At 39.3% G+C, this 11,547-nt stretch overlaps 1 protein-coding gene across 1 annotated transcript in view; it reads right to left on the minus strand.

The window, feature by feature from the left end:
• Positions 1-1,160: 1,160 nt before the first annotated feature.
• Positions 1,161-11,547, minus strand: part of LOC131941984 (uncharacterized) — a 13,927-nt gene continuing 3,540 nt past the window's right edge. Inside the window, exons 3-12 of the mRNA XM_059301623.1 lie at positions 11,348-11,495; positions 10,284-10,436; positions 9,743-9,863; positions 8,811-8,893; positions 8,282-8,455; positions 7,325-7,428; positions 6,113-6,302; positions 4,620-4,820; positions 2,689-2,862; positions 1,161-1,208 (exon numbers count right to left, since the gene is read on the minus strand). Coding sequence (XP_059157606.1) covers positions 1,161-1,208; positions 2,689-2,862; positions 4,620-4,820; positions 6,113-6,302; positions 7,325-7,428; positions 8,282-8,455; positions 8,811-8,893; positions 9,743-9,863; positions 10,284-10,436; positions 11,348-11,495 — 1,396 coding nt within the window. The remainder of the gene's footprint in view (positions 1,209-2,688; positions 2,863-4,619; positions 4,821-6,112; positions 6,303-7,324; positions 7,429-8,281; positions 8,456-8,810; positions 8,894-9,742; positions 9,864-10,283; positions 10,437-11,347; positions 11,496-11,547) is intronic.

Genomic DNA, 11,547 nt, shown 5'->3' on the forward strand with positions numbered 1-11,547 from the left:
AAAAAAAAAAAAAAAAAAAATCTGTTTAATTGCTGTTGTCTCTGTGGTTACTGGGTCCAGTTGATTAATCAAAGTTGTTTACAGCATCTACAGCAATTGAGCCTTGTGTTCATTCATGTGTGATAGCTAAATCACCAGATTTACATGAATTTGTCGTTTCAAAGTACACATGGACGATATGATTAGAGCTAGCTGTTTCAATAGAGCAATATGTTAATTCATTAGCGATAGTGAATGAACAAACCGATATGAATTAGCAGTTTCAACGTACAGTTGGAACAACTGATGAGACCCAACTGTTTCAGTCAGTTGATCATTGTGAAAACGTTTGGTTTCTAATGAATGGCATGGTTTGGTGGTTTTTGTACTATGTCCAGTTGAAGAAATAAACCACAAACATTTCTAATGCACAGATGTTATTTGTCCAATACTTCATTTGTGCCCTGGTGAAGTTGCTAAAAGAAAGACACTGTAATCAATTTTTGTGTGTTTTATGCAATGATAACACTTATCGTTATCGTAAGATTTCTGTATCGTGGAACCCTTGACGTCACGACACACGTACGTGTCCAGAGTTTTTTCCAGGCTCCGCCTCCCCCCCCCCCCCCGAAGAAAGTCCCCGAACGAAATGAAATTTATATAGAAAATATATACTTTTAACAGTGTCCGCCCCCCCCCCCGAAAAAAGTCTACCGCCCCCCGAAAATTTCAAGTGCCCCCCCCCCCCGGAGAAAAAAGTCTGGAAGAAACACTGTACGCGTCAATGTCACCTACACAGGCGCAAGTTGATCGTCAACAAGAGGAAATAAATATTCCATTTATTTAAAGGGATGGTTAAACTAGAGAATATTGGATAGCGCCGACCTTCGTAAAGCATAATTTGATAAAAAGTGTTTGCGTTTGAGATTGAGTATGCGTTTTTGACTTTGCGTTTGTTTGCGTTTGTGTTTTCTATTGTTTTTTTTTTTTTATTAATGATTGCTTTTGTGTTTACTTGTGCGTTGTGTTTGTGTTCGCGTTTTCGTTTAAATCTGCGTTTGCGTTTGTGTTTTCTTTTAAGCATCAAATATTCAACACAGTGTATTCGATTATTCTTGCGCATGCACAATGTGTGACACACAACAGCATTTTACAAACAGCTTCCTATAGTACAGTGGTTCCTATTCTGGGTTCGATCGAACCCCAGGGTCACAGTGAGGAATATAAATCTAAAAAAAAAAAGGAAAGCAATTATGACTTCACACATATTCGATATTTTATTTAGAGAATCTTGAAGAAAAAAGTCTGAAAATCTGTAGTTATTTTTCTTCTTTGTGGTTTTCCACGTTGCTGTTTACGTTTTCAAATAGTCCCGGATGGCGTTGACCTCCTTCCATACGGCACTGCCCTCCCCGTGGATGGGGTGGATGGGGTACCTCAGCCTCACCTCCCCCACCCCGTCTATTTTAGGTAGGATGCATCTGGTTCCAGTGGCGGTAACGTCAACAACTTTACCCTAAAATTATAATTAAGAATGCATGAGAACAGTCTAACGCCAAAGTGTTTAGTCTTTATATATGTCTAAAAATGTAGGTAAGCCGACTCGTTAACATGTCGAATTTTGTGTTTGTTTAGTAAGCCAAAAAAAAAAAATTGAACGATAAGCCCATGAACTCTAAATCTTCGACTTTGTTATAGCCTACATAGAAGAAGTATATAGACATAAAATTAATCAAAAGTAAAGAATTTTATTTTCCTTCGTAGAGATGTAAGCTTAGCTTCGACACGCGTTGTGCTTCAACGCCATCATGCACGAAAAATATACACCTTTCAACCACTTAACTTTATATTAAATTGAATAATTTTTTAAAACACTACACATAGTGCTTTTATCTTACGTTTTTGTAAAACATTCTTTTATTAACAAATTCTATCTTACAAGGCGTATTTCAAAACTTTTTAAAATTTTTAATTTAAATGAGGAGTCTATTTGGAAAAACTCTAAGTCACTTCTGGTTGACTTTGAGGATATCGACTATTAAAAAATGTTTAGTTATCTATTCTTAGAGTTTTAAAAAATATTTTATTGTTATCTAATTTATTTTATTGTATACCAATTATAGCAAAAACAATTATACTACTTTAATTGCCACTTAATTAACAAGCGAATAAGAGTAACTTTTTTTTTCAAGAAGTGCACTTTGTAAATTTCAATGGGCTTCTTCAAATACTTTACTATTATCAAATTACAAATCATTGAGCATATTCATATTTTAGCTTTCTTATTATCGTAAATTCTAACTACTAAAATCAATAGTTTTCATCTTAAGGTTTTAACACTTTACTATTATCAAATTAAAATAATTAAGTATTTAAGATAGCTTATGATAATAAACTAAAATTATTAACGTCAATAGTTTTCATCTTAAGGTTTTAACACTTTACTATTATCAATTTAAAATAATTAAGTATTTAAGATAGCTTATGATAATAAACTATAAATACTGACGTCAATAATTTTCATCTTAAGGTTTTAACACTTTACTATTATCAAATTAAAATAATTAAGTATTTAAGATAGCTTATGATAATAAACTACAAATATTAACGTCAATAGTTTTCATCTTAAGGTTTTAACACTTTACTATTATTAATTTAAAATAATTGAGTATCTAAGATAACTTATGATAATAAACTATAAATACTGACGTCAATTGTCTTCATCTTGACCACTGGATCGATGGTGTCTGCTACGTCAGCCTGCACGGCTGGACCGTTGAAAAACGTCACTGGGGTCCTGTAGTAGGTCTCATAGTTGGCGCCGTTGTAGGCGGTGGTGATGGTGGTACCGTCTTGGTTGGGGTCGTAGGTGATGTCTGGATTCTATGTGGAGTGGATTGGTAATTTTGGTTAGTTGTATAGGTAATGTTTGGGTTCTTTATGGGGTGGATTGGTAATTTCTGTTAGTTGTATACGTAACGTTTGGGTTCTTTATGGAGTGGATTGGTAATTTCTGTTAGTTTATAGGTAATGTTTGGGTTCTTTATGGAGTGGATTGGTAATTTCGGTTAGTTGTATAGGTAATGTTTGGGTTCTTTATGGAGTGGATTGGTAATTTCGGTTAGTTGTATAGGTAATGTTTGGGTTCTTTATGGAGTGGATTGGTAATTTCGTTTAGTTGTATAGGTAATGTTTGGGTTCTTTATGGAGTGGATTGGTAATTTCTGTTAGTTTATAGGTAATGTTTGGGTTCTTTATGGAGTGGATTGGTAATTTCTGTTAGTTGTATAGGTAATGTTTGGATTCTTTATGGAGTGGATTGGTAATTTCTGTTAGTTTATAGGTAATGTTTGGGTTCTTTATGGAGTGGATTGGTAATTTCGGTTAGTTGTATAGGTAATGTTTGGGTTCTTTATGGAGTGGATTGGTAATTTATGTTAGTTGTATAGGTAATGTTTGGGTTCTTTATGGAGTGGATTGGTAATTTCTGTTAGTTGTATAGGTAATGTTTGGGTTCTTTATGGAGTGGATTGGTAATTTATGTTAGTTGTATAGGTAAAGTTTGGATTCTTTATGGAGTGGATTGGTAATTTCGGTTAGTTGTATATGTAATGTTTGGATTCTTTATGGAGTGGATTGGTAATTTCTGTTAGTTGTATAGGTAATGTCTACACTCTGTGTGGATTGGATTGGTAATTTCAGTTAGTTGTATAGGTAATGTTTGGGTTCTTTATGGAGTGGATTGGTAAATTTGGTAAGGGTTATTGGTAATATTAGATCGTTTAATGAAATGGTTATATAATGCTAGTGTAGGTTATTTAACGGATGGAACCTTTAGAATCATGGAGCAAGTGGAGCTAGAGTTCACCTGTTTCAGTGACTATGAAGGGATAGTGTGGTCAGCACTATGCCCAGCCGTTTTACTTTCCCTAACGTGAGTCAGGTACCGGTACCCATCATAGTTGGAGGACTCAAGGAAGTCGAACAGAATTTTGTTTGGGATCCGAACTCGATACTTTCGGGTTAGCGGTCGAACGTGCTGTTATTCGACCACACCATCTATCTATATATATATATAATTCTCTTCTTGGAGACGTTAGAAAACAAGCTGTAAGCGCGCCTTGCAGTCCCCTCTCTTCCTCTCTAGGAAGCCTGGTGAGCTGTGGTTCATGCTAAATGTTTACAATCGTAGAGCCGGGTTTAGTGACGGCTATTAGGGGCAGATAATTTAGTTTGAAACGATTTTAAACTTAGGGGAGGTAGCTAAGAGGAGGCTGCCTTTACGGGGGGGGGAGTTAGGGGTTGGGGAAAGGAGAAGGGGGTATTGTCCATAACGACTTATTGATAGTGTTTTAAAGCAAATATTTTCAGTGACAGCAGTGGTACTGTCGAATTCACAAATTATGAATTTCTGAAAAGTAGAAAATAAAACAAGTAAATAGCCGTGTATGATACGCCACGGGTCGGCTCGTTGGATATAATGATGATTAATAATTTAGTAAATAACTGGCATACTTATAAAAGAATGTAGATATATCGTATAGTGGTTTATGTCGCATTATAGAATAAATAACTGACAATACATCAGGATCCACCCACCCACCCACCCATCCCCACCCCTTCACACCACGAACACCGACCTGGTTGTAGGCGATGTTGTAAGGGTTCCACTTGAGCAGGGGCGTCAGGTAAACGATCTCCATGGGGATGGCATAGGAGACACGGGTGCTGTACTTGGTGCAGACCCCACTCTTACAGTCGTCAATCGTCATTGGTACGATCTTGTCACGTGAGTTGACGGCGACGAATAGAAATTGGTCCGAGTAACCGCGGTGGGTAAGCTGTTAGGGCAAGAAAAAAAAGTTCGATTTTTTAATATCAGTATATTTTCAAACAATGCGCTCTTAATGCAGATGAAGTAGAGTTCACATGTCTATGTGATCTCGGCGCGTGAAATGATCGTGTCATCAGTACTGAGCTCTGCCGCTGTTGCTTTTCTTGACTTGAGTCAGGTACCCATCAGAGCTGGGTGGGTTTGATGACGTTCTTCAGACTCGTGTCTTTGAACCGATCTCGAAAAATTAGTTATTTTGCTCTCTACGCCTTTTATATGTGTACACTTTAAACACAAACTATGCGTTATGTCAAATATGAACCGCTATAAATTTGAGAAGCCTACGTTTTCATTTTAGTTCGTTTTTAGCGAGCTTTGGTGAATTAGCAGTGGGACTCGAACACACCATGGTGAAAAATTATGGAGCAAATGAAAGAAGTTTCCATTGTCTTTACAGATCAAGGATTTGCTTAATAGCTCATTAGACTGGGACTGAATCAAGCATTTCTCTCACGTTACCAGCCGTGAGCACGTGCGTTTCCGCCATGATTTTGCTTCCTCCCCCCCCCCCCCCCCCCCAGTGGTTCTACAAACACGATGAATAATTTCGAGCCCTGGTTCCCTATTTTCACATTAACAAGCACGCAGTTTAACGCTAGACTACACGATGTTTCAATTAATAGTCTTCACTTCAACGGCTTTACTTATTCAGGGTCCAGCTTGTTGAACCATAGCCATCACTTTACTTACTTACCTCACATTTAACATATCCGGAGTCCTCGCTTAACTTACCGATATCCAAACTTTAAATACTCAGGTCCCCTTACTTAACTTACCGAAGTCCCAAGTAAACTTTACCATGTCTCTACTTAACTTACCGAGGGTCCAACTAAACCTACCAAGGTCCCCACTAAATATACCGAGGTCCCCACTAAACTTACCGAGGTCCGCACTAACATACCGAGGTTCCCACTAAACTTACCGAGGTCCCAACGGAACTAACTGAGGTCCCCACTAAACTTACCGAGGTCCCCACTTAACTTACCGAGGTCCCCACTAAACTTACCGAGATCCCCATTTACCTTACCGAGGTCCACATTTAACTTACCAAGGTACCCCACTAAACTTACCGAGGTCCCTACTTAACTTACCGAGGTCTCCACTTAACTTAACGAGGTTCTCACTAAACTTACCGAGGTCCCCACTAAACTTACCGAGGTTTCCACTAAACTTACCTAGGTCCCCAATAAACTTACCGAGGCCCCCCACTAAACTTACCGAGGCCCCCACCTAACTTACCGAGGTCCCCATGGCCCCATTCTTGGCAAAGTTGTACCACCTGTGGTAGTACGAAGACCTGAGTGGGGACTTGGTGCCATCAGCCGTGTACAGGGGAGCGCCGTAGTTCTCCTTGACGTCCGCGGCAGGTACGTTGTCCAGTCCAGGGATGACCTGCATGATCTTGTCGTAGATGTTAAAGTCGCTATAACTGAAATGTCGTAGATTTTATAAACAATATAGCTGAAGTGTTGTAGATGTTAAAGTCGCTATAACTGAAATGTCGTAGATTTTATAAACTTTATAGCTGAAGTGTTGTAGATGTTAAAGTCGCTATAACTGAAATGTCGTAGATTTTATAAACTTTATAGCTGAAGTGTCGTAGATGTTAAAGTCGCTATAACTGAAATGTAGTAGATTTTATAAACATTATAGCTGAAGTGCCGTAGATGTTAAAGTCGCTATAACTGAAATGTCGTAGATTTTATAAACAATATAGCTGAAGTGTCGTAGATGTTAAAGTCGCTTAGCTGAAATGTCGTAGATTTTATAAACATTATAGCTGAAGTGTTGTAGATGTTAAAGTCGCTATAACTGAAATGTCGTAGATTTTATAAACAATATAGCTGAAGTGTTGTAGATGTTAAAGTCGCTATAACTGAAATGTCGTAGATTTTATAAACATTATAGCTGAGGTGTTGAAGATGTTGAAGTCGCTATAACTGAAATGTCGTAGATTTTATAAACTTTATAGCTGAAGTGTTGAAGATGTTGAAGTCGCTATAACGGAAATGTCGTAAATGTAGAAGCGCTATGACTAAAATGTAGTAAAAAAATGAAATACCTAAAATAAAAAAATAATAATTACAATTACAAAATTGCTAATGTGGAAAATATCTTACTTAAAGAAGTGTTAAAAATATATTTAACAGAAAAAGTGCAGGTGTTATAAATTTATTTAGCTGCCGTAATTAACATTTAGTTTTATCCATGTCTTATTTAAGGGAATAGCGTTGTAACTGTCTAGAAAAATTTGACTTGTTACGAAAATGTACTTAATTGAAAAACGCTTTAATTAAACAGGAAACTCTAAACTATACCATAAACCATATCTAAACCCCGACGTTACCAAAACCCTGGGAGAAAATAAACCAACCTCTTTCTGACTTTCATATTAAAAATATCAACAAACCATTGTGTACGGTTAAACCACAAGCTCACAGAGCGACTTACTCCTCGTCAGTCTCCATATCATTGAGCTGGAACCTGGCACCACGAGTCTTGAGAACGCCTGAAGCATCCAGATCCTGGGGGTAGCTCCAAGCCCAGTCCTCCCTCTGTATCCCCACATTCATTATATCATACCAAATTAAACACACACCCACCATTAAGTTTTATCAAACAAAAGTTCAGAATGTCAAATTAAACTCAATTAATTATAATTTAATTAACAAAACAAAACATAATATTTCGACGCAGTTTAAAAAAAAGTGTTTATGATCCATAAAAATATATTACATTTTCGTATACAGATAATAGCAAAAGAAAACCGAACCTAAAATTAAGCTTTATGTGATTATACAATCAAAAAAAATAAATCTCTCTAACTATACATAAGCTAGGACAAAGAGAGAGACTTATTGGCAAGATTGAAGGGATGACCAACATGAGCGAGATATTTTATGGCGGTATTCAAAATTGAAGGGATTGTATGACTGAACTGCGTCAAATACTTTATAAGGAGATGAAAAGGATTTAAAAAAAACTGATATTCTTGAAAAATTTCGTGAGTAAATTGAAGAGATTAGAAAACGAAACTGCTTAATTAATTATTTATTTTTGTAATGAGATCGAAGGGATTCAAAAACTGATATTCTTGAAATATGTTATAAAAAAGTAAAGTTTCCCTTTCAAACCTGACGGTCTATGGGGCAAGTGAAGTAGAGTTCACTTGTTTCTGTGACCTCGGCATATGAAGACATAGTGTGGTCAGCACTATGCCCAGCCGCCTTTACTTTCCCTAACGTGAGTTAGGTACCCATCTGAGTTGGGTGGACTCAGGGACGGTCTACTGACTTGAACCCGGATTCGAACTCGAGACTTACGGGTTAGCAGTCCAGCTCTCTACCGCTAGACCACTCAGTCCCATGAAATATGTTATGAGGAGATTGAATGTATTTTAACACCCACCTGTTTGAGATATTTGGTGGGGATATCAAAAGGAATCGGATAACAGAGCACCCGGTAGTTCCACTGCCCGTAGACGGGGACTCCTGTGGTCGAGTCCATGTACATGATTTTACGGGGGTGGAAGGCTATGTTCTCAAAGTTGTCCTTGATGCCGGTGTAAGCCATGTAACGCACCTGAAATCAACATTCAACACGTCATACTAATGAATACATTATTACAACATCGTTATACTACATTTATTCCATGAATACAGAGGCGTAGCGAGCCCTCCTGGCGCCCACGGACAAACTTTGAATTTGGCGCCCCCCCCCCCCCCAATAATTTTTTTTTATAAATCAAAACTGCAGCTAAAATGAGGTTTTAATTTTTTTTCAACCCATTTTGGCGCTCCTAGGGTCGGCGCCCGAGAACGTATGTACCCCCCCCCCCCCTCCCCGTCGCTATGCCTCTGCATGAATATGCTTACACAGTGTGTTGCAAACAAAACATCATTTTTTAAAGGCAGAAGTTAAATAAACGTTGACCTACTTTCTGCATGAGGTCATCCCAGCTACTGGCGTCCAGGCGGTGCCTGTTACTCTGGAACGGTTCGGTTATTTCCGTGGTCAAATCTGCGGTTAAAGTCAACATTTTTGTTAAGTTAAGACACTAGACCAGGGGTCGGCAACCTGCTGCTCGCGAGCCGCATGCGGCTTTTTTGATTTCAAGATGCGGCTCTCCAGCTCCTTGAACAAATACTAATAATCTTAATCAAAAAATAAAATTTTTGAAATAAAAAAATGTTAGTGGCTCTTCAAAACCAGGGAAATTTTGAAAATTGTAACTTTTGGCTCTTCCGCTTCAAAAGGTTGCCGACCCCTGCACTAGGCATTCCCCGAGGCTTATCAGAGTGATACATTTTAGGAGTTATGCATTCGTTTTTTTTTTATTATTATTATTATTAAAATTTATTTTGTACTTTTTTAAATTTGAGAAAGTATCTTCTAAGATTTTATTAATGTCGACTTTGTTATAAATTTAAAATTAAGGTTTTGTCAGTTCTAGAATCACGGTATAGATTAAAGCAGGATTTGGGTTTGGGTTTAAATTCTTACTATAACCTGGTTTGGGATAGCGGTCGAAGACAAACGAGGCGTATTGTGATTAGCAAGCGATCGGATTTACCCAATTAACAGTTTAACTCAATTAGTAAACAAAATTATACTTTTGAAAGATTATAATTGATCATTAAGAAGAAAAAATGCCCTTTAAAATGAGAACTGATCTTTAATAAGTTCTGATTTTTAAGAAATAATGACTGACAGCCAAATGAAATGGTCTTTTATACAAACAATTGAACCATAAAAAATGAAATGGACCTTAAAAGATTAAAAGCCGCCTGATAAAAAAATAGAACTGACATACAAAAAATAAATGGACCTTTAAAAATAAGAATTGACCTAAAACAAAATATAACTGACCTTTAGTCCACATGCCCTCCATGTAGCACATCACGGGCTTAAAGTAGTTCTTGTAGTTTCTTAGTGTGGAGTTTTGTGTGGCGAACGCCTTGAACCATTCTTTCATCTCCAGGATTTGTTCCTGTCACAGCAGACAGAAGATGTTGGTCAATGGGAAAATAGAAGGCGATACAAGTTGATCAGGGTGAGAAACACATGTCTGATACATATGTCGGTGTGGTAGATTAAGGGTGGAAACGTACTAGCACTCTCTTATTGGACATTAGTAGCTATCGCCACTTTAACCCAGATAGCGGCACTATGGAACAGGACTTTGATACATACCGGCACTGTGGTATAGGACTTTGATACATACCCGCACTGTGGTACAGGACTTTGATACATACCTGCACTGTGGTACAGGACTTTGATACATACCGGCACTGTGGTATAGGACTTTGATACATACCCGCACTGTGGTACAGGACTTTGATACATACCGAATATGTGGTAAAGGACTTAGATACATACCCGCCCTGTGGTACAGGACTTTGATACATACCGCTACGGTGGCTTTGCTCGTGACTTCCGGTGGCACCTCTGGGTATGGTATATCTTCCATCGCTAAAAAGCTTGTGTTGGTGGTCGAGGGACGGACCAACTTAAAGTCCAGATGACGGGTTCGAAACTCCACGCCGTTGATGACAGCGGCGATCTGAAAGACGAGATTTGGTTAAGTTTCAATAACTACCAGGTTAAGCCAAGTTTGTTTGAAATTAATAAGGCCGGATAGTGTTCTATATCACTGCGTTAACATAATTATGGTAGGCTTGTTTTGTTAAAGTAATACGAGCCCATCTTACAAAACAGTAATTTTTCTTCACAAATCTTTAAATTACAAATTCCCCTCTCCCATAAGTAAGCTACACGCAAGCCTTCACTATAAACACAAACTGCTCCCAGTACAAACCTCCTATCTCACAAGGTACTCCATCACAAACCATGGACATCGCAAACCTCCGATGTATCATACATCTCCCCATCACACATGCCCCATCACACACCTCCCTTATCACACACCTTCCCAATCCCCCACCTTCCCCACCACGAACCTCCCCCACCACACACCTCCCCCATCACACTTCCCCACCACACACCTCCCCCCACCACACACCTCCCCCATCACACTTCCCCACCACACACCTCCCCCCACCACACACCTCCCCCATCACACTTCCCCACCACACACCTCCCCCCACCACACACCTCCCCCATCACACTTCCCCACCACACACCTCCCCCCACCACACACCTCCCCCATCACACTTCCCCACCACACACCTCCCCCATCACACTTCCCCACTGCACACCTCGCCCCACCACACACCTCCCCCCACCACACACCTCCCCACACACTTCCCCACCACACACCTCGCCCATCACACTTCCCCACTGCACACCTCCCCCCACCACACACCTCCCCATCAAACAAACCTCCCCCATCACACACCTCCCCCATCACACTCCCCATCACCCACCTCCCCCTTCACCCACCTCCCCCATCACCTACCTCCCCCATCACACTCCCCATCACCTACCTCCCCCATCACACTCCCCATCACCTACCTCCCCCATCCCCAGAGTCCTGATGTAATCACTGTGATCATGAATGCCAGCAGCACTGTAGTCCAGATGTGAAGAACCGTAGTAGTTCCTCGAGCCCTCTGTGTCGTGTCGGAGTTGTTTGATACCAGACTGGCCGTCGGTTCGGATCCTGCATAGAGGATATTCATATATCATGTTATATGAGTATATATATATATATA

Source organism: Physella acuta, unplaced genomic scaffold, assembly GCF_028476545.2.
Source record: "Physella acuta isolate Inbredline_101_S28 unplaced genomic scaffold, ASM2847654v3 ptg000379l, whole genome shotgun sequence".
Taxonomy (NCBI): Eukaryota; Metazoa; Mollusca; class Gastropoda; family Physidae; genus Physella; species Physella acuta.